The sequence below is a fragment of the Phocoena phocoena genome, chromosome X, assembly GCF_963924675.1.
Source record: "Phocoena phocoena chromosome X, mPhoPho1.1, whole genome shotgun sequence".
Taxonomy (NCBI): Eukaryota; Metazoa; Chordata; class Mammalia; order Artiodactyla; family Phocoenidae; genus Phocoena; species Phocoena phocoena.
The window spans coordinates 97188572-97215606 of NC_089240.1; the positions used below are offsets into that span (position 1 = coordinate 97188572).

Below are 27035 nucleotides of genomic sequence, written 5' to 3' on the forward strand. Positions count from 1 at the left end.
TTGGTAAAGTTGCAGGATATAAAATTAATGCACAGAAATCTCTTGCATTCCTATACACTAATGATGAAAAATCTGAAACAGAAATTAAGGAAACACTCCCATTTACCACTGCAACAAAAAGAATAAAATACCTAGGAATAAACCTACCTAGGGAGACAAAAGATCTATATGCAGAAAACTATAAGACACTGATGAAAGAAATTAAAGATGATACAAACAAATGGAGAGATATACCATGTTCTTGGATTGGAAGAATCAATATTGTGAAAATGAGTATACTACCCAAAACAATCTACAGATTCAATGCAATCCCTATCAAATTACCAATAGCATTTTTTACAGAACTAGAACAAAAAATCTTAAAATCTGTATGGAGACACAAAAGACCCCAAATAGCCAAAGCAGTCTTGAGGGAAAAAAACGGAGCTGGAGGAATCAGACTCCCTGACTTCAGACTACACTACAAAGCTATAGTAATCAAGATAATATGGTACTGGCACAAAAACAGAAACATAGATCAATGGAACAGGATAGAAAGCCCAGAGATAAACCCACGCACCTATGGTCAAATAATCTATGACAAAGGAGGCAAGGATATACAAAGGAGAAAAGACAGTCTCTTCAATAAGTGGTGCTGGGAAAACTGGACAGCTACATGTAAAAGAATGAAATTAGAACATTCCCTAGCACCATACACAAAAATAAACTCAAAATTGCTTAGAGACCTAAATGTAAGACCGGACACTATAAAACTCTTAGAGGAAAACATAGGAAGAACACTCTTTGACATAAATCACAGCAAGATCTTTTTTGATCCACCTCCTACAGTAATGGAAATAAAAACAAAAATAAACAAATGGGACCTAATGAAACTTCAAAGCTTTTGCAGAGGAAAGGAAACTACAAACCAGACGAAAAGACAACCCTCCAAATGGGAGAAAATATTTGCAAACGAACCAACGGACAAAGGATTAATCTCCAAAGTATATAAACAGCTCATGCAGCTCAGTATTAAAAAAACAAACAACCCAATCCAAAAATGGGCAGAAGACCTAAATAGACATTTCTCCAAAGAAGACATACAGATGGCCAAGAAGCACATGAAAAGCTGCTCAACATAACTAATCATTAGAGAAATGCAAATCAAAACTACAATGAGATATCACCTCACACCAGTTAGAATGGGTATCCTCAGAAAATCTACAAACAACAAATGCTGGAGAGGGTCCGGAGAAAAGGGAAACCTCTTGCACTGTTGGTGGGAATGTAAATTGATACAGCCACTATGGAGAACAGTATGGAGGTTCCTTAAAAAGCTAAAAATAGAATTATCATATGACCCAACAATCCCACTACTGGGCATATACCCAGGGAAAACCATAATTCAAAAAGACACATGCACCCCAGTATTCATTGCAGCACTATTTACAATAGCCAGGACATGGAAGCAATCTAAATGCCCATCGACAGATGAATGGATGAAGAAGATGTGGTACATATATACAATGGAATATTACTCAGCCATAAAAAGGAACGAAATTGGGTCATTTGTAGAGATGTGGATGAATCTGGAGACTGTCATACAGAGCGAAGTAAGTCAGAAAGAGAAAAACAAGTATCGTATATTAATGCATATATGTGGAACCTAGAAAATGGTACAGATGAACCGGTTTGCAAGCCAGAAATAGAGACACAGTTGTAGAGAACAAACGTATGGACACCAAGGGAGGAAAGTGGCGGGGGGTGGGGTGGGGTGGGGTGATGAATTGGGAGATTGGGATTGGCATGTATACAGTGATGTGTATAAAATAGATAACTAATAAGAACCTACTGTATAAAAAAATAATAATATTATGAGTTCCCTTAGGGAATTTAATTAAATTCATAAACTATTTTCTGGATGAGGTAGTATATTTATTTAGTAAATACCACTTAAAATTACAATTATTATTCTAATTTAATTAAGTAAAGCATAATAAAGTTAAAATTAAAACTGAAGCCATTACAAAGCCTCTAATTAAGGAAATCTTGTTCTAGGCTTTTTCAGATTTTAAATATGTATAAACATCTTTTCTAAGAATTGGGGAAACAGAGAAAGAGCGGCAAAAGAAAAATACAACCATAGAGGCAAAGGTAGGCAATAACACAAAACTGTATTTTAATTTCTTGATCTCACACTAACAGCATCTCATATTTTCCTTCAAAAAAGTGAAAATTAACGTTTACATAGATATAATGGATAAAATTTAACTCTGATTTAAGTTTTTATCTTGTGATGTACAATTAAACCATAAGGAAGTTTTTATAACATTAAAAATCATTTAATGAACACATGCACTGGGGCAACTAGAATAACATGACTAAAAAAGAACATATTCATACTCAAGAAGTACATGCAAAATTGGTATTTTATTTAATATGGTTCCATCTAAAGATGGAAAACAAACTGTTAATTTACTCCTTATGGGGAGATTCATTTCACAACAGCTTTAAAGTCTGCCTTCTTAGGGGACAAGTAGGACTTGGGAAAAGAAAATTATAAAGATGTTTCACCTTTCCCACACACACAAAAAAGGAAATTAAATTTTGCTCCTTATCTTCCTGCAGTAAGCTGAATGGTGCCCCTCAAAGATATCAGGTCCTAATTCCTGGAACCTGTGAATGTTGGCTTATAGGGTAAAAATTTTTGCAGATATAATTAAGTATCCTGCAATGGAGATTATCCTGCATCACCCAGCTGGGCCCTAAATGCCATCACATGTATCTTTATAGGGGGAAGACAGAGGGAAATGAGACAGACACATTGAGCAAAAGGCCATGTGAAGATGGAGGCAGGCATTGGAGTGATGTGGCTTAGGAATGCCAGCAGTCACCAGAAGCTGGAAGAGGCAAGGAATGGATTCTCTGCTAGAGCCTCCATAGGATTTACGGTCCTGCTGATACCTTGATTTTAGCTTCAAAAGACTTATTTTGGACTTCTGGTCTCAAGAACTATAAGAGAATAAATTTCTGTTGTTTCAAACCACCAAGTTTGTAGTCACTAGTTACAGCAGCCACAGAAAATAAACAGATTCCTCAAAAATCAGAATTAATGAGAGAATACCTGCAAAAAAAGTTTTAATTAAATAGTCGTACATTTTTTTTCTTAAACAGTAAGGTGATATCTCAGTATCCTTAAGGATAAGTGCCTTTATAACCACTGAACTATTTTTCTTTTGTCTTGGTTTTTATTATAAAATCATATCAAGCAGTATTGGCAATAACTCAACAGTAGACAGACTGCTGTGTACTGTTTCCTGCCTCCTTCAAATCGCTCCTTGTAAAACTGCTGGGAGCCTGTTAGACATTAATAGATCATTTTAAATAATCTGATCTAAATTATGTTCTGTATCACTCTTGAGCTTCAGAGGTCAAAGAAGCTAGAGAAGGGAAGAGAGGAGTCAGATGGAATGGAAATCTGTTTGCTGCCTCCCAAGCTGCAGCCACAAGAGCCACAGACGGGTCCATCTGTCACCCAGTGCATTTCTTGGCCCACCAGCTAGCATTTCTGCCAAAATATAGAAAATGACTTTCAGAAAGTATACTATTATACTGTACTAATTATAGTTTTATTTTACTCAGTGTTCAAAAGGCTGTATGACTTCTGTCACACATTGTTAAAACGAACTAAGATACATGAGTCTTCTCTGGGTGATAATAATATAGATTGCTGTAGTCCCTCTTATTTTTAAAAAATGCCAGATTATGTTTGAAAATCTGTCACATTTTCACCTATGGAAAAACTTCTAACAATGATTTGTGTTTTAGAAAACACTCATCAGTAACAGAGACAGAGAATTTTCTGCTTAAAGGAACATGACAGTTAAGGAGAGAAATAATTTGAAGTCAGAACTTTAAATTCACATCAACAATAACCTAAGTGGAACTGAAGCAACTGTCTCATGTGTGCGCGTGTGCGCACACACACGCACCCTCCACATATGCTAGGTCAGAAGGCTATGGGCTTTGCATAATCATTTCTAATCCTCATAACAACCTTATGAGGTAGCCACTATTCCTCATTATACATATGAATCAAAGACATATTGAATGGCATGACTATAATGTTAAAAAACTAGTAATAACTGACAGCAGAGGGGTTCCAAACTCAGATATGACTTCTAAGTCCATGTTCTGTGTGTGCTTTTCCACTCCTCCAACACACTATTGTGACTTCCTGTTCCAGATTCCAAATATTCTGTTCCACTGGAACCACAAAGCAGGGTCAGAGAAATTCTAAATCTCCTAACTACATTCATAGCCTAGATTTCTTCTTGCAATAAGAAGCAGAATATATATCTTACTTCAAGTCCCAATTTTTAGTTAAGAAAATAATGAACACCATTATAAAGCTCTCAGCTGTTCCCAATTTACCATTTCAGGACTGTTTAGTCTGAGCCAAAACATAGCTTTCTTGGCTCCTTAAAGAATGGACCCTTATTAATTTTTCAATATTTTAACCAACTCAATAAAGATTAAAAAGAAAATTAAAAAGTAAAGGAGTTTCTTCAAAAGATTTGTAACATTTTATAGGCTGAGTACCTGTCAAGAACTCTAAAGGATCTGAGACTTTAGCCTACTTGTCAGCCAACAAGCTAGCCTACCACAGTTGAATGGAGGCTGGCAGAAGGCATGAGACTCCTGCGTGTCAGAGGACTTTATTACTCACAGCACAGCAAGTGGCATGAGCAGCAAGTCTGTATCAGTTCCTCTTGCCCCCCCCCAAATCTCACAGGGGCAACATATATGGGTATAGATGGATTCCTGCACATACAATACATCACATTAAAGGAGAGGAAGTCTAAGCTGCGGGAACCCAAATCTTTTATAATAGACAGTACACATGCCTGCACTTTGTTCGAAGGGAGACATTATTTTACTGGATAATAAGCATGATTGTCCTTTCTTCCAAAAGATAGTCCTGAACAAAGGGCAGTTAGTGCCTCACTCCCAAGATATGCAGAAACATGAGACCCACGGAAAATTATCTCCCAAGGTGTACATTCCTTTTTGACCAAGGATCAGAAGTTGCAGCCTCACCACAGAAAATACACAAAGTAAAATAATTAAATATCATAAGCATCAAATTATCTGTGGTTCTGCCCTTAGAGTCTGGGACAGAGGCAGGCAAATCCTGATTCTCACCCTCCAAGTCTCATTCTTATTTCCCAGGCAGCATTCTGACTTGACTCATAGGCTGTGCCACTCATTCAAAGTTCCATTAAGCACCATGAATTAGGTACTACGTGTTAGGGTAGCTTAAAAGCCAGTCAGACACCAAGTCTAAGCAATCCCAATTATTGTTCCACCCTAGCACCAAATATTATCGGCTCAGATAATAACACTTCAGTGAAAGGAACTATAAAAAAAAAAATCACCCCCACTTAGTTCAACTAAAAGTGTGATTTTTTACAAAGCTGTTGTGATGGGACCAATACTTCATAATCCTTGGGGTGTATCTCACAGTTTACAGAAGTCCTACAGACTGAAAAATGAGGTATAACTGTTATTTAGTAGATGAGCACTAGACTGTATCTGAATTACATTCTAATTCTACTGATGATTACCTATAAAAGATCACCAAAATCACTTAATTACTACTACTCATTATCTCAGAGCTACTGAAAATGAATAAACATTCTGTAACAACCTAAAATCCTTAGAGGAAGTAAGCAAAAGAAACGACAGGAAAATTATCAATTTGTACCTAATGATATATAATGTTCATAAAGATCTAAAATAAAATGATGGAAATTGCAATTATATTCAGTTCTTATTACATGGAAAATATATGCTAGAATTATGTCTTTAGGAGAGTGCATAAAATCAACTAACTAAAATACTTATTTCCTAACATGAAAATGAAAATAATTTTCTGTGCTCTTCAGTAACTGATATTACTCAAATGTGAGCAGTTACAGCACGTAAAATCTGATTAATACACTCTCAAATACTAATGCTTCCTTACCTACTTTTCCATCTAAAAGAAGTGTTAGGACTAGAAACAAAAGCAACAAGAAAACAGGAGGCACCACAGCTGTTTGTCAATGCAAGAATGGAGAGTGTCTTTGAAGTATTAGACTCTGATGTTGGAACCTGATGGGAAATGACAACCCCATGGCTCTGGCATCTGCTTTCAACAGATGCCCTCAGCAAAGACAGGTGATTTCTTGATTCAGTATTCCCTAGAAGGGTATTGTGCTGTCATTCAGGAAAAGATAATGAAAAGTCAGTCTATAACATTAAAGCCTTGTTGAATGAGTAAGATGTACAGCTCAAGAATTTCTAAACTACTCCATGATGTTAAAATATTAACCATAAATACAGTGGAGAGGAAAAAAAAGTATGAAGTAGATATTAGAAAAAGTGAAGAAAAAATGCTTTAAAGCCAACAGTTATGAGAAACAATAACAAGCAGACCTTAGTGACCTGCAGCAACCAATGATGGAAGGCTCCTTTTGAGCACAGGCACTTTGAGAAGCAAGGGGGCAAACAAAAACAGATGCTGCAAGGAGAAACCACAGCTGCTAACCAGAGGGTAGATTATATGCATGCTCAGTGAGAAAAGGACTGTGAGTCATACAACTATTAAGCCACGTGGAAGGACAAGACTTTATTTTTTTTTAAGGGGGGAGGGGCAGCTCTATGCACAGTTGTCTGTAGGAAATTCTACAACGTGTTTCAATTTCACCAAGAAATAATGCAGTATAATGACATTCAAACATCAAAGTGATATTTGAGAATGACACTATACTTCAACCCCTATAAAATTTATTAGACTATAAATTTGGCATTTTGAATTCATGTAGTATTATTAAGTGGTTCTTGAAAAACTTTTATTTTCAAAAGACAAATGTTAGAGCCTCATCACATAACTTTCACTAAAATAAATTCCAGATGGAAGAAAAAGATAAACATGAAAAATGAATCATAAAAAACTAGCAAAACATTCTAGTGAATAGTCACTCAATTCTAGAATGAGGGATGGACTTTCAAAGCATCAAATAAAGAAATAATTCACAAATGAAAGGATTTCTAGATTTGCTACATAAAAAGGAAAACTGCAGTCTATCAAAAAGCAAAATGATAACAACTCATAGATAAAGTCTGGCCCAAGGACATGAACAGATTCAAAAATGAAAATCATCAATGACCAAGATGTATATGAAAATATATTCAACCTCACTGTTAATCAAAAGAAATGTAAAGAATAAGACACTATAACTCACCCATCAAATTTAAAAGTTTTCAAAGATATTACCCAATGTTGGCAAGGCTAGTTTGAATTGGGCACTTCCCCATATACCGCTGATGGAAATTCAAAATGAGGTAACCTGTCTAGAAGGAAACTTGCCAATATGAATCAAGAGCCTTAAAAATGTTCATACCCATTGATCCAAGAATTCAATCTCTAGCAATTTTTAAAACCAAATAAAGATGCATAAAAAATGATGTACATTTCAGTTATTTAATAGAGTAGAATATTAGAAACAACTTCAATGTCCAACAATAGGTAAAGGCTAACTAAAATACAGTATACCCTCAAAGTGAAATATCCCGCAACCTTTAAAAATAATATTATAGACTTTATTCCTTAATATGGAAATAAGAATGCTCAGAGGGTAAAAACTAGAACACTCAAAATATTAAACTATATACACAGTATGAGCCAATTGTTTCATTTTAAAATGTACATTTTATACACTCAGTATATACACATACAAAGACCGACAGGTATGTATGTACAAGGTGATGAGTGTGGGGGTATGAAGGAAATACACCAAAATGTTAATGTTTACTCAAGGTTGGTAGAATAAGGAGCGTTTTGTATTTTCTTCTTTATGCTTTTAATATTCTAAATTTTCTACAATAAGCAAGCATGCTTCTGTTATAAGGAAACACTTAATATTATACTACTTTAAAAGTATTATATTTCAGAATGTAAACTGAATTCTAACCATATATATTTCATTCATAAGAATGATGTATCCAGACAGCTATAGGCTAATTATAAGTTGGTATTATATATGATTATTTTGTTTTTATGGGGCACAACTTGGCCCGCTACCAAACATCACCACTGTGCTGTCATGTTTTATTGCTAATCCAATATTATATGTCATAATTTTTAAAATGCAAATTACTATGAAAGTATGCAAGTTTTAATGTCAAAAATCATGCTTTCATGTAAATTATTTTCATAAAGCAAACCCCCAAAACTATACAATTTGAATTGTTATAATTAGTCTGATAATGAAGTAAGTGATAACAAAACATGTCACCTTGACCATCTCTAAGATATCTGAACTGATGCATGATTAATCTAACATTGATGTACTTTCTGCCTAGGTCAATGTCAACTAGTCACTGAAAATCAAATGGATCTGTTTATACAGTAGGCCCTCCTTATCTACAGATGGGGAACCCACAGATATGGAGGGCCAATTGTACTAGGCCATTTTACATAAGGGACTTGAGCATCTGTGGATTTTGGTATTCACTGGGGTCCTAGAACCAATCCCCCATGGATACTGAGGGACAAGCACACAGTATACTTTTTATTTGCATTAATTATGATACCTTAGTACATTTCTACTGCATGAGAAAGGAAAGTCTAATGTAACATAAGAACAGTCTATGTCAAACTGACTTCCCAATATAACTCTAGTAGGCTTTGGATTCCAAAACAAAAGCAGTCCTGGAGGAGGGTAAAAAAAAACCCAACAAAACAAAACAAAACAAAAAAACCCAAGTGCAAGCTACTATGCTAAACAAAACTAACTGCTTCATCTTTGATGTATCCAGATTAAGACAAATTTTACAGCCGGTGTACTGTGCCCCTTAAAAAAATACTGTATTGGGCTTCCCTGGTGGCGCAGTGGTTGAGAGTCCTCCTGCTGATGCAGGGGACAGGGGTTCATGCCCTGGTCCGGGAGGATCCCACATGCCGCGGAGCGGCTGGGCCCGTGAGCCATGGCCGCTGAGCCTGCGCGTCCAGAGCCTGTGCTCCGCAACGGTAGAGGCCACAGCAGTGAGAGGCCCGCGTACCGAAAAAAAAAAAAAAAAAACTGTATTTACGGAGCAAGGATCATCCTTATTTGAGCTATTTAACAAGGCACTAAATATTGGATGCTGAAATTAAAAGCAAGTTACAGTAAACTAATTACAAAGAAATGACAAATTCCACAAACCAGGCCAAAGAAAACCCCACTAGTATATCTTAAATGTTCAAGTGGCTCCTACACAGCAGCACACTGGCAGCTACCAATAAGACCAAATGGATTCAGACAGTTTATTACTAACACAGACAGAGAAAGCATGATCTGTATGGTGTCACTTCCCCATGTCCCTAGTCCCACAGGACAAAACCAAACTGGAGGGAAGGACCAAATAACAGACAACATGCACAGAGGGTTGCTCTGTCATGGAGGAGCCAACTCTAGACTGCTGCTTTGCAATTTTATACTCACAACCGTATCTGAAAGAATGTCCCATGTCTCACCAGAATGAGGGAAGGAGATAATAAACTGCCTTGAGGCAGCCTCCCACAAGATAGGGAGGTGGACACAAAATGACCTTATGTCATCTATCTTGCCATGTACCAGGGAGGATCAGAGAGTCTTTCCCCAAGATTTGAGTCAGACTGTGGTTCAGCCTTGCCTATGTGGAGATGTGCAAGATCACCAAGATACCATGGCAAAGCCATTCCTCTAGTTTATAGTCACACAAATAGAATAAGAAGTCAGTACATAAAATTATCATGCTCCTTCCCATAATTTTAAGTTTAGAAATCTGACAAGCATTTACTATCAACTGTTGCAGAGAGACACTGCAGTCAACCAAACACTATAGGGTATTTTTGTATAGAAAGTGTTATCTGCCCTCAAAGAGTTTAAACTCCTCTTGAGGGAAGCAATGTAAAGCTAAGAGCACAACTGCACCTGGCTATGTACTGATATTAAATAGTAACTTAAACAACTAACAATAGAGGAATGATTAAATAAAATATGGTGCATACATACAATAGACTATTAGGCAGTCGTTAAAAATCATGTTATAAAGCATTTTTCTTCAGTGGAACAGTGGCATAAACAAAACTCTCAGAAAGAACAATTTGGAAGAAAAGTATACAACAGACTATAATGGAAAGACTTTTAAGGCAACAACATTACATAAATTAATGTTGAGAAAACATTCATTCATGAGTTGATGAGGTTTTTTACAAGAGAAGCAGTGAAAATATATACAGCAATTATTTCTGAGAGTTTATGGCAAATGGAGGACAGTAGACCATTGTAAGAAGAGAAAACTAGACCAAGACACATGAAAATAATTTTAAACAATTTAGAGCTATACTACTGGAAAATCTGCTAAACCCAAGCCAAAATAGGCATTCATCTCACAGTTTTTCCTGGACTTCATCTACAAATATGATTTTCAAGATGGGATTAGTTAAAACAACAGATTAATCCTCAAAACATTTTATAATAATTTTAATGCCAAACATGTTATTTAATGTCATAAACATTACTTACAAATCAATTTTATTAGTTAACCTAAATATTTAAAAGCAGTCAACTATTCTAAAATAAAAACATATTCAGTGATACAATATAACAATATATAAAAACTATAGCTAATTTGCAACTGTTAAAGTTTAATAATCATATCTCTGCTTATGAAGCAATTAATAAGCTGTTATTACTTTTTGCTTTCTGATAGCTTTTCTTTTTTTAAATAATATAACAAAACAATAAAAACAAAAATCAGAGAGACAGTAAGAAGTCCAATCTGACTGAAGAACAGGTACATACATGAGAAGTATTTGGAAAACATAGTGGAAAAGGAAAGAGACAAACTGTGGAGGGACCTGAAAAGGCCCCCAGGGTAAGAAGCAGGCTAAATTGAACAAATGTGCTAAACATCTACTGTGTACCACACACTATACTAAATGTTGGAATGGCAACAAAGCAACTATACTCAAAAACCTCCAAAATCAATAAAAAGAGAAATGTAAACAAATACCATATTTCTTTGATCTTACAATGCACATTTTCGTCTAATGTTAACATTTCTAAAATCCATGTATGTGCTTATTGTGGTAGTGTTTCTCTTTTTCTGGAAAAGTTATTAAATTGATAATGAATGTTACAATAGGGGAAGTATATTAATTGCAATAAAGGATCACAGCAGCTACATTAGAGGGATAGAGTAATCCCTATATGTAGAGGATGCAGGAAAGGGAAAAGGTAATAAAGAAAGGCCTGATCTTGGATACAAAAGATCAACAGGAGTTCACAAGGCAGAAAAGAGGGAGAAGAAGGACATCAACAGTAAGGGCAAAAATAACATGAAAACATGGAATAGCATGATACTTTCAAGGAACAGCATGGAATTTGGCAGGCTGGAATGTAGAGTTTTGGGACACTATGAGACTAAACTGAAAAGCAGGTAGGCCAGGAATGCAAGAAGGATATAACGGCTAAAAGCCTATCAATGTAATATACCATATTAATGCAATAAAAGACAAAAAACTAGATATAAAAAGGAATTTCTTCAACCTGAAAAAGGGCATCTATGAAAAAAAAGAGCTAATATCATATTTAATGGTGAAAGACTGAATGCATTCCTCCTCAATTCAGGAATAAGACAAGAATGTCCACTCTCACCATATCCACTCAACACTGTACTAGAAGTTCTAGCCAGGATGATTAGGCAAGAAACTGAAATAAAAGGCATCCAGATTCGAAAGGAAGAAGTGTAACTATCTCTATTTGCAGATGACATGATCGTACATACAGAAAATGCTAATGAATCCATTAAAAAACTATTAGAATGAAGAAACAAGTTCAGCAAGGTTGCAAGATAAAAGACCACTATGTAAAAGTCAATTATAGGGACTTCCCTGGTGGTCCAGTGGTAAAGAAATCGCCTTCCAATGCAGGGGACGCATGCAGGGGACGCAGGTTCAATCCCTGGTCGGGGAACTAAGATCCCACATGCTGTGGGGCAACTAAGCCTGTGTGCCACAACTACTGAGCTTGCGTGCCTCAACTAAAAAGCCTGCATGCCGCAAAGTACAGAGCCCATGCATTCTGGAGCCCACGACACAACTAGAGAAGAGGAAACCCACACGCCACAACTAGAGAGAAGCCTGTGTGCTGCAACAAAGAGCCCGTGCACCGCAACAAGCACTGCAATGAAAGATCCCATGTGCCACAATGAAGATCCCACATGCCACAACGAACACCTGACACAGCCCACTAAATAAATAGATAAATAAATAAATAAATACTAAAAAAAATAATAATAAAGTCTACTAAAAAAAAAGTCAATTATATTTGGGTCCAGTGGTTAGGACTCCGTACTTTCACTGCCTAGGGCCCAGGTTCAATCCCTGGTCGGGGAACTAAGATTCCACAAGCCACGTGGTGCAGCCACAAAAAAAAAAGACATATTTCAATAAACTAGCAATGAATATCCCAAAAATGAAATTAAGAAAAAATTCTATTTTTTTCTATATGATAGTATGTCAGAAAATAAAGACTGAGGAAGACAACAAAATATTATTGAAAGAAACTAAAGATACAAATAAATCAAAAGACATCCCATATTCATGGACTGGAAAACTTAATATTGTTAAGATGGTAAAATTTCCCCAAATTGACCTACAGATTCAACACGACCCCTATCAAAATCCCAAACTGCACTTTCTGAAGAAATTGACAAGCTGATCCTAAAATTCATATTGGTCTCGAAATAGCCAAAGCAATCTTGAAAAAGAACAATGTTGGAAGAAGACTCACACCTCCTGATTACAAAACTTAATACAGAGCTACAGAAATCAAGATAGAGTGGTACCAGGATAAGAACAGATATACAGGGCTTCCCTGGTGGCGCAGTGGTTGAGAGTCTGCCTGCCGATGCAGGGGACACGGGTTCGTGCCCCGGTCCGGGAAGATCCCACATGCCACGGAGCAGCTAGGCCCGTGAGCCATGGCCACTGAGCCTGCGCGTCTGAAGCCTGTGCTCCACAACAGGAAAGGCCACAACAGTGAGAGGCCCGCACACCGCAAAAAAAAAAAGAACAGATATGCAGATCAATGGAATAGAATTGAGAGTCCAGAAATAAACTTTCACATTTATGGTCAGTTGATTTTCGACAAGGGTAACAAGAAAACTGGATGAGGAAAGAAAGGTATTTTCCGGAAATGGTGCTGGGACAACTAGATATACATATGCAAAAGAACAAAGTTGGACCCTGATCTCACACCATACACAAAGAACTCAAGATGGACAGATAGCCAAGAGGCATATGAAAAGATGTTCAACATCACTAATTATTAGAGAAATGCAAATCAAAACTATAATGAGGTATCACCTCACACCACTCAGAATGGCCATCATCAAAAAATCTATAAACAACAAATGCTGGAGAGGGTGTGGAGAAAAGGGAACCCTCTTGCACTGTTGGGGGGAATGTAAATTGGCAAAGTCACTATGGATAACAGTATGGAGGTTCCTTAAAAAACTAAAAATAGAACTACCATACGACCCAGCAATCCCACTCCTGTGCATATATCCAGAGAAAACCGTAATTCAAAAGGATACATGCATCCCAATGTTCATTGCAGCACTACTTGCAATAGCCAGGACATGGAAGCAACCTAAATAAATGTCCATCAATGGAGGAATGGATAAAGATGATGTGGTATATATATACCATGGGATATTATTCAGCCATAAAAAAGAATGAAATAATGCCATCTGTAGCAACATACAGGGACCTAGAGATTGTTATACTGAGTGAACTAAGTCAGACAGAGAAAGACAAATATCATATGATATCGCTTATATGTGGAATCTAAAAAAATGATACAAATGAAACTATTTACAAAACAGAAAGAGTCACAGATGTAGAAAACCAACTTATGGTTACCAAGGGGAAAGGGGGGAGATAAACTGGGGGATTGGGATTGACATATACACACTACTACATATAAAAGATAACTAATAAGAACCTACTGTATAGCACAGGGAACTCTATTAGTTGCTCTGTAATGACCTATATGGGAATGGAGTCTAGAAGAGAGTGGATATATGTATATGCATGGCTGATTCAGTTTGCTGTACAGCAGAAACTAACACAACGTTGTAAATCAACTATACTCCAATAAAAAAATTAATTTAAAAAATAAGTACTGGGCTTCCCTGGTGGTGCAGTGGTTGAGAGTTGGCCTGCTGATGCAGGGGACGTGGGTTCGTGCCCCGGTCCAGGAAGATCCCACATGACACGGAGCGGCTGGGCCCGTGAGCCATGGCCGCTTAGCCTGCGCGTCCAGAGCCTGTGCTCTGCAACAGGAGAGGCCACAACAGTGAGAGGCCCGTGTACTGAAAAACAAAAAAGTACCAACACACCTGAGGGGTAAAATACAGTATTTACTGGTAAGAAAAAAGTTATAATTGAAAAACAAACAAACAAACAAAAGAACTCAAGATGGATAATATGTCTAACGTAAGTGCTAAAACTATAAAACCAAAAGAAAACAAGAGTAAATCTTCATAACCCTGGATTAGGCAATGGCTCCTTAGATATGACACAGAAAGCACAAGCAACATAAGAAAAAAAAAGATAAAATGGGCTTCATCAAAATTTTCAAATTTTGTGTTTCAAAGCAGACGACCCACAGACTAGGAAAGAAACATTTGCAAGCTATATACTTGGGTAAGGGTTTTATGTATAGAAGAAAAAGAAAAAAAAAAACTCTTATAACTCAGTAATAAGGAAAAGACAACCCAATTAGAAAGTGGACAGAATCTAAACAGACATTTCCTTAGGAAGATATATAAATGGACAATAAACACATGAAAGGAGGTCAACATCATTAGTCATTCGCAAAATGCAAATCAAAACTATAATGAGATTATTCTTCACACTTACTAGGATGACTGTAAACAAAAATACAGATAGCAACAAGTGTTGTTGAAGATATGAAGAAACTGGAATCCTCATACACTGCTACTGGAAATGTAATATGGTGCAGCCACTTTGGAAAACAATTTAGCATTTCCTCAAAATGTCAAACATAGAATTAACATATGATCCAAGACGCAAGAGGGAAGAGATATGGGAACATATGTATATGTATAACTGATTCACTTTGTTATAAAGCAGAAACTAACACACCATTGTAAAGCAATTATACCCCAATAAAGATGTTAAAAAAAAAAACATATGATCCAGCAATTCTACTCCTACATGTATAAGAGAAATGAAAACATACATCTACCCAACTTTTACATAATATTCATAGCAATATTACTTATAATAGCCAAAGAATGGAAACAACCCAACTGTCCATCAACTGATGAATGGACAAACAAAATGTACAATAGAATATTATTCAGATATAAAACGGAATGAAGTACTGATATATGCTACAACATAAATGAACTTTAAAACATGATAAACGAAAGAAGACTATCACAAAGGGCCACATACTGTAAGAATCTATTTATATAAAATGTTCAGAATCAACAAATCTATAAATACAAAAAGTAAGTTAGAGGTTGCCTAGGTCTAGATTGGTGGCGGGGTGGGGGGGTATGCTAATGGGTATGGGGTTTCTTTTTTTTTTTTTTTTTTTTTTGCGGTACGCGGGCCTCTCACCGTTGTGGCCTCTCCCGCTGAGGAGCACAGGCTCCGGACGCGCAGGCTCAGCGGCCATGGCTCACGGGCCCAGCCGCTCTGCGGCATGCGGGATCCTCCCGGACCTGGGCACGAACCCGTGTCCCCTGCATCGGCAGGCAGACTCCCAACGGCTGCGCCACCAGGGAAGCCCGGGGTTTCTTTTTGAAGTGATAAAAATATCCCAAAATTAGACTGCAGTGATGAGTGTACAACTAACAACCAATAAACTATATACTTTAAATGAGTGAATTTTTGGCATGTGAATTATATCTCAGTAAAATGTTAAAAAGAAAAGAAGTAGGCAGGGATATATCTGGAAAAAGATGGTCCATGTACTAAAATACAAAATAGGACCTCTACCTCACACTATACATAAAAATCAACTCCACATTGATGAGGAACTGAAACACCCAAAACAAACCTTTAAAACCTTTAGTAAAAAACATACATGAATATATTTTACACATTCTTAAACAAGACACAAAAAATAGTGACTATAAAAGACTGATAAATTTGACTGTATTAAAATGTAGAACATTTGTTCAGCAAATGACTCCTTAAAAAGCAAAAAAGACAAGTTACAAACTAGGAGAAAATACAATATACAAAATGGACAAATGATTAGTATAGTATTAGTATTGGGGGCAAAATAAATTATTTCACAGTACAGGAAACATATATGGCCAAGTAGGTAAGACATTTGAAGATATGTTAATGAAACTGGTGATCAGGGAAATATAAACCAAGAAAGGTATCACCTCAAACCAGTCAGAATGGCCACCATCAAGAAGTCTACAAGCAATAAATGCTGGAGAGGGTGTGGAGAAAATGGAGCCCTCTTGCACTGTTGGTGGGAATGTAAATTGATACAGCCACTATGGAGAACAGTATGGAGGTTCCTTAAGAAACTAAAAACAGAACTACCATATGACCCAGCAATCCTGCTACTGGGCATATACCCTAAGAAAACCATAATTCAAAAAGAGTCATGTACCACAATGTTCACTGCAGCTCTGTTTACAGTAGCCAGGATATGGAAGCAACCTAAGTGTCCATCAACAGATGAATGGATAAAGATGTATATACAATGGAATATTACTCACTCTTAAAAAAGAATGAAATAGTGTCATTTGCAGCCACATGGATGGATCTAGATTATCATACTAAATGAAGTAAATTAGACAGAGAAAGACAAATGTTATATGATATCACTTATATGTGGAATCTTTAAAAAACGACACAAATGACCTTATTTACAAAACAGAAACAGACTCACAGATATAGAAGACAAACTTATGGTTACCAAAGGAGAAAGGAGCGGGGAGGGATAAATTAGGAGTTTGGGATTAACAGATACTATATATAAAATAGATAAACAACAAGGACTTACTGTATAGCACTGGGAACTATATTCAATATCTTGTAATAACCTATAATGGAAAAGAATCTGAAAAAAATATATATATACACACACATACACACATATATATAAATAACTGAGTCACTTTGCTGTACACCTGAAACTAACACAGCATTGTAAATCAACTACACTTCAATTAAAAAAAATAGTTTCATACTACAAAAAAAAAAAGACGTCATTGAACTACCATTTTAAACTCGTTTGGGGGAATTCCCTAGCAGTCCAGTGGTTAGGATTCCGCGCTTCCACTGCAGGGGGTGCGGGTTCAATTCCTGGTCGTTCAACTAAGATCTCACATGCCTCAGTGCAGCCAAAAAAATTAAAAATAATAAACTCGTTTGGCCAAAATGTTTAAATCTGACAATACTATGTGTTGGAGGAGATACGAATTCATAGGATCTCTTACAGAGGTTGATGGAAAGGTAAACTGTAAACCAGTTGGCATTATCTCCTTAATTTGAACATTAACATACCATACAATCCAGCTATTCCACTCCCAAGAATAAACACAAGAGAAATTCTTGCACGTGCCCAACAGAAGACATGTATAATAACGCTTACAGCAGCACTGCTCACAAGAGCAAAAATATGTTAACAACCCAAATGGCCAGGAGTAAGACAGTGGATAAACTATACTATAGTCACACAATGAAAGATAATGGAGCCACCAAAAAGAATGAACTACAGGGACTTCCCTGGAGGCGCAGTGGTTAAGAATCCACCCGCCAATGCAGGGGACACAGGTTCAAGCCCTGGTCCGGGAAGATGCCACATGCCATGGAGCAACTTAAGCCCGTGCGCCACAACTACTGAAGCCTGCACACCTAGAGACCGTGCTCCACAACAAGAGAAGCCACCGCAATGAGAAGCCCGCAGACCGCAACGAAGAGTAGCCCCTACTCGCCACAACCAGAGAAAAGCCTGTGTGCGGCAACAAAGACCCAACGCAGCCATAAATAAAATAAATAAATATATAATTTTTTTAAAAATAGAATGAACTACAGCTTCATACAACAATTTGGATGAATCTGAGCAACTTAATATTAATATAATATAAAAATTACCAGTTATATAAAGCAGAGTTATGTATTAGCTTTTTCACATTTTTGTAAAGTTCAAAACAAGGAAAAAGCAACGTATTATTAAGGAGCTGGCTTACTGGATCGAAGGTGTTTTAGTAGCAACAAGTGACAATCAGATTTGCATATTAGAGTGCTCCAGCTACAGTGTGAAAGACTAATTGGACTTGAAGCAAACTGAACATGAGGCAGAGAGATCATTTGGGAAAACTGTTGATAGGTCCAGTTAAAGGTGAGGAGAGGAGGACCTGAACAACAACAATGGCAGTGAGAACAGACAGGAAGGAAACAAATCTGAAAGCTATTCAAACAGTTATGATCAAGAGGCCTTAGGTCCTAACCAGATATAGAGGGTGAGGGACAGTGAAGAGTCAAGAATAATTCCCAACTTTCTGGTCTGGGAGATCAGGGGGCCTAGGGTCAATAACAAAAGTTGATCTTTTTTTGACATTTTGAGTTTGAAGAGACTCTAGGACGTCAATATTCATATAGTATCCTCTTTTTATGATTAAGTATAAAATCTGATCCTTCCCCCTTCAAAGCCCATCCTCCATCTCCATTATAAAGCCCCCTCTGATGTTCTACCAACACAATCATGTCACCGCTCCCTCTTCAAACTTGCACATCACTCTGTTTTCACTTAAGACATTTATCTTACTCTAGCCCAGCATTGCTCAATCTCAATCACCACTGACATTTTGGACCAGGTAATTCTTTGTTGTGTGGGCAGTCTTGTTCACTGTAGGATGCTTAGCAGCATCCCTGGCTTCTACCCACTAGATATCAGTAATAGCCCCAAGTTGTGACAGTCAAAAATGTCCCCGGACATTACCAAATATCTCCTGGGGTCAAGTTCCCCCACTCCTTGAAACCTTGATCTAGCCTATATAATAGATACATGAGTACTTATTTTATACCACTAGGAAATCATAAGTTCCTTAAAGGCAGCAACTTTATCACCCTGTCCATTTACATAAAATAGATATGACAAATCCATTCTTACATACTTATCAAGGTAAATTAAGGAGATAGCTATGTTCAATTTACTATTTTTAATGTATAAATATCTTTAAAAGTAATTGATTTCTCATTGACACAGACATCCCCAACCAATTAGCTCAAAGTATTAAGGATTTATATATTGTAATTACTTTTTTAAGAGGGGAAAATTTCTATGCTGTACATTCTAGAGTCTCTCAGGGACATAATAATGTAGAGAAGTCATTTTTGAATGAAATCCAGATACACAAATGCTCTAGAATTGGTTAGTCTCAATAGAGTTCAAATAAAATTTTATGGCACAGTTATTTTATTTCTGTTTCTTGTCACCTTGAATCCCTAATATTATACATAAAATTCCACTGAAAGGAACTTAAACAATTAATTTAAAAGTGACAACAATCTCTGTCACAAATTATAAGAGTACACAGATTAACAACGTCCACAAATAGGGAAGAACTTACTTTCTTATTTGGAAAAAAACTTTAAAAAAATTTTGCGGTCAGAAAATATATGAGACAATATCCATTGTTTAATTATCCATTACAGTCCATTGACTAGTATTCTGTAAGTGGAATGCTATCAATTTATAATTTATTTGAAACAGGAGAAATGTAAAGATTAAAAGTTAGACCTTTAGCAGACTGAATACACTAGTTTAAAGTGAGACTAAACACAAATTTAAATTATTGTTATAAAACTCACTTGTACAGTTTTCTTTTATTACATTAAATGGTTCCCTGGAGTATAAGGTATTTTTTCCTATAAAAGGGAAGCAGAGAAAACTTTCTGAAACTTTTCAGAAAACTGATTATAAGAGTGTTACAATGCTTCAAGAACTACCTAAATACACACAAAGTGTAGAGAAAAGAAAAAGGTTTCCCCTTCTACATCATGAGGATGAACAGCCTCTGTACGATGGGGGTGGGCATCATACAGTTTAAGTATCCCTTAGAGTGTACTGCTGGGATAGACTAGGAGAGTGATATGCCCTTTTGCAAAGTTTCTCTGTATGCCTTGGAACTTAAATATCACCTCCCAGGAAATCACTTTTATTTGTGAAGTGTCCTTAACATCATCTCTCATGCTGTCAATGAGGTTCTGGATCTTGTACATCTTTATGCTTTTGATGATAAATAAATGCTTCAGAGTTTATGTTACAAATAATCTAAATCAAAATATTAAATTTTAAACTTAATCAAGTGTCACTATAACTCCGATTCAAAAATATCCCAATCAACCACTTCTGTTCTTTTACCTGTCATGCAGTATATACAATTTTTTTCAGAAAACATCGTAAGCTCATATTGTTCAAAAGCAACTAATTTAGCTGCTTAACACAGTCCTAATTCTAAACTATGGCTTACTCTCCATAATGACTCCTAAAAGCATTTTGCTCTATTGAGTACTTATTCCTATGCTTGTAACTTTGTTCTCCCAGATGACACTGCCTCACTTAAGATTAAAATTTAAGACAATAATGTCCCCAAACATCTACCTTCCCCTTCACCTTAGCAAAAGTCAGGTAACTCCTCCCTTCCATTGCTAACAACTTTCCACCCACTCCATGAAGATCCCCCCTCCCCTTCTTGCATCTTAACACTGAACTCTCTACTAGTTCCCTCCTTTCAGCCTCCAAGTATGTTTGAGAAAATATAGAGTGAACCTGCAGTTAACATCTGCCCTTAACATGCAATGTCATTCTCAACTCCGTATCAGTGCAATTTCTCCCCTGACAGTCTGCAACTGTCCCTCCTGCTTAATCATAACTTGATCCCATACTGATCATTTATCTCAAGATTCAGCTATATCTAACTCTATAGGAAACTTTCTCAAACTAACTTAACCCCCAATAAAATTAAGCCTTATGCCCCAGTTCCATATCACTTAATTGTACAGTTTATTAAAACATACAATTTTGAACATTATATATTATAACTCTTTTCTAATTGTTACATATATTACTGTACACATTCACCTAGTTTGTAAACCCTTCGAGGATCATGTTTCCAAAGTTAGAGTTCAATAAAAGCTTGCTTAATGAATCTATTCTAAAACCAACAGAGGGGCATGAAGACAAGCTATGCAAATACCATGCACAAAACAAAAACACACTGCACCACAAACAAAAACTATATAATCTATGAAACTAAATAAGCATTCATCTTTCAGATTAAATAACCTATTTATTAGCACAGTGTTTAATAGTAGCTTTGTTATAAGAAGAGAAAGTGTTGCAATGGAAATAACACTGGAATAGTGCTAGAGTTGGAAAACCTAGCCTCTGATCCACACTCTGTCATACACTAGCCATTTAACTTCCGGCAAATCACTTAACCTCTCTCAACAACAAAGAGTAATTACTATGCACTCTACAAAGCTCAAAGGGTTATTATTAGGATACAATAGGGTAATATATAGTAAGTGCTCAGAATTTATAAAGAGCTGTATAAATGGTATTATTTTAATGATAAACGTACCCTCCAATTTAAGATAACATTTTATTTTAAAGTGTGAACTTGCAAAAGAAATTAAGGGGCAACTATTTATGCTATAGAAGAATTCATCACTGAATAAAATAAATCACTGCAAGGTTCAGCAATTCAAATTCAATCTGAAGCAATTAAAATATGAGTCAACCGTCAAAAGTGTCCTTCACATTCAACTTTTCAGTAAGATATTTATTACGTAAAGCAAGGCAGATATTTGAATCAGGCCACAAAATCACAAGGTTATTCCACTGAATGCGCTAAGATGGCCTTCACCTATGTTACAAAATCAGATGCTGCACAGTTTAACTGGCTCCATTTTACAAGCCGATACAATGCACCATGCCCCACAGTTGAAGAGGTGAACCAGCACATGTAGGAAATACTAGAGTTGACTCCAGGTTTACAGGAAAACACGTGATTAACCAGGACACAGCACAATCTGATGTATGTAAAGAATTCCTAAATCTGTTTCACAGACCTATTGTTTATGGACATAAAGAAGTATGAAGACGCAGAGGGAGCAGCTGCAAGTAGACTGAGACTTATTTGTAGCACTGGTGACAAAGTCAAATATGAAAAGTTTCAGGATTTGTTTGGGTAGCCATTAAAATCACTTCCAAGCTCTCTTAAAGTCAACAAATTATCACAGTATCCAGACAGACTTTTTAAAGTTCTAGGCAATTTCCCTTTGTCTTGCCAAATCTACCCACAGACCAGCAAAGATAAGACATTACAACCAGAGTTAGCTACTTTCCTGAAATGGGTAACCAACTTTCTGATCCCTATTTTTATGTTTTTATACGGGTGAGTATTTTAATCAAGAAGTATCTGGAGGGGCTTCCCTGGCCGTCCAGTGGTTAAGACTCCACAGGAAATAAGATCCCACATGCCGCGTGGCCAAAAAAAAAAAAAAAAAGTATCTGCAAGGCATATCAGTTCAAAAAAGGTCGCGAGCACAAACCACCAAATGGAGATTCAAGTAAATTGGCAAACTGTCCCTTTTAAATGTTAATTGCCTGGAAAGGCTGCCATAATTATTTAGCGTTGAGCTCCATCCCAGCAAAGGAAGAGGAGTGAGGCTGAAGACGGAAAAAGAAATAAGGAGGGCAGCAGGAGAGAGGGGACAGGTGAAGAAGAACAGACACCAGAAATGCAAAGAGAAATAAAAAGGTACCAAAGATAAACTTTGCCATCAGCAACCTATTATCCACTTTCCCTCACAGGAAGACTATTAATAGACAAAACAAGATTTTGCTGCTACATATTCTAGGGGCATTATTTTCTTAACGCAAATTTATCCAACAGTAGGGAACTGGAGAAATTATAGTTTCCTGGTAGGTTTCTAGTCACTACAGACATAATATGATGAAAAAAATGGGTCTGCTTTACTCAAGTCTATCAAAAAGAATACTGAACTAGAACTTGAACACTTGGTTCCTAGCTTTGGTTTTGACCCTCTTGACAAGTAGCTTTAGGTTAGTCACCAAACTTTTATCAATGTTCTCATTCACTCAAACAATAAATATATCTTGAGTGCCTAAAAAATGAGCTATTTTAGAGTTTCCCAACCCTGACTGCACATTAGAATCACCTGGGAATTCTTAAAAAACAAACCAAACCAACAAACAAAAAAACCCTCTCTTTGCCCCTGAGACTGATTAAATTGATCTAGGGTGGGGCCCAGACATAGGTTTAAAAAATAAAACACACTCCCTTGCGATTTTAACATGCAGGCAAGGTGGTAAACCACAGGTCTATTTCATCTTATGTATATGTAAGGAACAGCAAAGTAATGTGAAAAGCCCTCTCCCTTCCTCTGAAATTTATCAATTTCCCCTTCTAATCCAATTTTGTTTCAACCTAGGTTCTCACCACCTCACACCTAGATTAACAAATAGCTTTCTACCTATTTTCCCTTCTTCCAATCTCTTCCCAACCCAATAAACCACTGCTGTCTAATCAATTTGGTACTGAAACAGTATCCCACTGAGTCATTTTAAGTATAACAATATCAACAAACAGAACTGTTTTCATCAAGCAGAGAATATACTGTATATACATATTTGTATGTCTGTATATATATGTGTATGTATGTACGGCATGTATGTATAATCTCAAACGTGCTCTGTTTGTCTTCAGTTCCATTTATATATAATGGATACTAGTCTCTTTACATATAAGATTATTGTCCCTAACTAGTTCATGGCTGAATTTGGTCAAAAGTGAATGGCAAATGAGTCACCCACAGATTTCTCATTTAAATTGTGAAGTGTTCCCACAAGGAACATATATTCAATTTTTAAAAAAGTAAAATGCGGTGGAATTATCTCAAAAAGTCCTCTGTTACTGTAGGCACTGATAAAGTTTATGATGAATGAATTTTACCAAGAACAAATATAGTTCTGGTTTGTGTTAAAACTTGCCTCAGGAAACAAACTGAAGCCTTAAAAGCCAGTGGTTATAACCACATAAGATGATATTCATATTTATGAAAAATATTATTAAGTACAATATAAGCAATATATAATGAGAAAACTGAACAAGTATATGACTCTTTCCCTGCCTTTAAGGAGCTCTCCATCTTCTCAGGGAAAGCAAAACATAAAAAGAAAATAAAGCCAGCACTAGCAGGTAAGTGGTAAAGACTATAAGTACCACAGGAATTCAAAGAAACAGGAGACTGCTGTGGACTAAGGGAGTTGGAGACAGCATCTTGGAAAAGCTGGAGCTTGAACAACATTAAATAGGTGGAGAAAAGAAGGAAATCTCGTGCATGTGGATGACCTTCTACAAAGATAAGGCAAAAATTCATAAACTATATTTGAGGGACAGAGAACTGACCTAGTTGGAACAGAGGGTTCTATGTAGGAGCATTTGAAGAGTTAAGGTTGCAATAATAAATTGGAGCCAGGCAGTGAAAGCCCTGAATGCCAAGAGAGAATGCTTCAACTTTGTCCTATAGATAAAGAAATCTTTTATAGGTAACAAGTAAAACAACATATCTCTATAATGATGCAGTCTGAAACCATTTTTCTTCATGCCTTTGAAGAACATACCAAGTAGTATAATATCTTGCCAATGTATCATGAATATGTGAACATATTGTTTGTTCAGAGTGAAGGAGTAAATACTCAAACATGCTTTCCAAAATACAAAATCACTGATCAATTACACATTTCTAGTTCTTAGGATAATTCCTAAGAGAATAATTGGGTAGAAGGCTTCAATTTTAGGTTTTCCTCCTCTCCCCACCCTCACCCAAACACACACCTTGATTTAATATCTAGAAACGTAATACAATGAAACTGTGTTATTCTGAAAATAAGAGGTCTTTTATTGCTTCTCATTATGAGTGAATTTACTTACTATATTGCTTCAAAATCACTAAATCTATTAAAATCAATCTGTCCATGATTTCTTTCAGCAAAGCAAATAAAAACAGACACATAAATAACAAATTTAAAGATTACGAAAAGTAAAAAATCCTTCATCAAACCAAAACACACCTAAAATAACCGGCATTGGCTTATAAGGCAGAGGGGAAAGAGAGTGTGTTCATAACAAAAAATGCCATCCACAACAAAGAGTACCAGAGAGTATATGAAGAACATTACAATAGCCAATTTCTTGTCCAAAATGATGAACCATTAACCCACAACTCCAAGAAGAATGGAGTTAATTTTGTTTCTCAAAAATGCCCTTAAAATTTCTGGTTATATCTGCAATAAAAATTAAGACTCCAACATAACTCAGAACAAGGACTCTTTCCCCTAGTAAACCAGACACATAAGTGATTGATGATTTAATTTTCCACTGCAGCAAATACTAATTTAACCACCACTATCTCAACACCAGGAAAATGACAAATCTCAGTCTTTAAAGGCATATGTGACAAGAAGGCAAGAATATTCTAGGATGATTAAAACACACACAAAATAAAAACACAGAAAAACCGTGGCAATACTGCTGCTGTACTAGGAAAAGGGATATACCATTCTTGCAGGCACGTATGGCTTTAAAGAATATGTATAGATTATGATGTTATGTATTGCCTTTTTTTCCTCCGGGAAAGATGGGAACATCCACGAGAGTTAGCAGTGCATTCAGGAAGGTGTCAATACCTCCCTTACTGGGGAAACTCGCTTTAACAATAATGCTCTTTCACCCCTCACATCCCACCCGATTTCCATACACCCTTCAGTCAGCATTCCCGCCCCCGCCCCCACCTTTCCCTGCTCTTCCCCTCACATTCAGAACTGGCTGCTCTGACTTTGTCAGTCTCGCCGCCCCCGCGCACCCGCCCAGACCAGCAGAGTCCAACAACGCAGCCACGCAGCCACCCACTCCCCCCACCTCCTCCTTCTCAGCCCAGCTTCCCCTCCCCCTCCCCGTCCTGTCACCTGCTTGGGTGGTGTCCGTCAGGTCGTAGCCGCTGCCCGGGAAGTCTCGGAGTTTCCTACCACTGAGGCTCAGGATGCCAGAGTTGCCCGCCTCCTCCAGGGCCCGGTCCAGGCTCCTCACGGTGTGTTGAGGCTGTAGGCTCCCCGGGTTCCACTGCGGCCCGTTGGGGAACGGCTGACCGAAAAGAGTCAGTACCGGGATGGGCACCACCAGGGTCCCGCCGCCGCCGCCGCCGCCGCCTCCCACTCCGGCTCCGCCACCTCCCCCTCCGGCCGCGCCACAGCCACCGCTACTTCCACCTCCACCACAACCGCCGCCCCCACTGTTACCACCACCTCCCTGACTCGCCGCCATGTTCCTGGGAGAGAGAATAGCCCCCGACAATACTCTCAGCTTGTGCCGCGAGTGTAGGGGGTTCTTAGGACGCATGCGCAGGCTGGGGGCGGGGTGGGGGGGCGAGGTAGAGGGTGGGAAGGAACTAGGGGGCGGGCTGGGAGGAGGTGTTGGGGATGAAGAGGCGCTGTTCAAACGCGCAGAATGCTTGCTTTAAGAAACGTGTGATCAGAGGAAGGATGCTGAATCCCGGTTCCGCTGCTTTGGGTACCAAAATCTTGCGAAGCGACACCAGCTTGACTGTAAGTCATTTGGCGATATGCCCCCAAATCTCCGTGTTGCTTCACCTTTTGCGTCTGCAAAACAAAGGTAAATATATTAGATAGAGATGAAAGGGATTCATTTCAGAGTATTTTGAAACAGCGTTTAGAAGGACTATCAGGGACCTGACTGAAATGCTTACGGCAAATGCCTCAGGAATCCTTTAGCAGTGTTAACACGGAGAGAAACTTTGGGGGGGAAAATAGGTGCAGAATTGAGTTTTAAGCCTATATGAATTTTGCCATAATTCAGAATTCCAA

At 37.3% G+C, this 27035-nt stretch overlaps 1 protein-coding gene across 2 annotated transcripts in view; it reads right to left on the bottom strand.

Moving 5' to 3' along the window:
* The window catches only part of LRCH2 (leucine rich repeats and calponin homology domain containing 2), a 92347-nt gene extending 65872 nt beyond the window's left edge, over nt 1-26475 (bottom strand). For both annotated transcript variants that reach the window (XM_065900553.1, XM_065900552.1), the window contains exon 1: nt 26121-26475. In XM_065900553.1, coding sequence (XP_065756625.1) covers nt 26121-26475 — 355 coding nt within the window. The remainder of the gene's footprint in view (nt 1-26120) is intronic.
* Nucleotides 26476-27035: the final 560 nt, after the last annotated feature.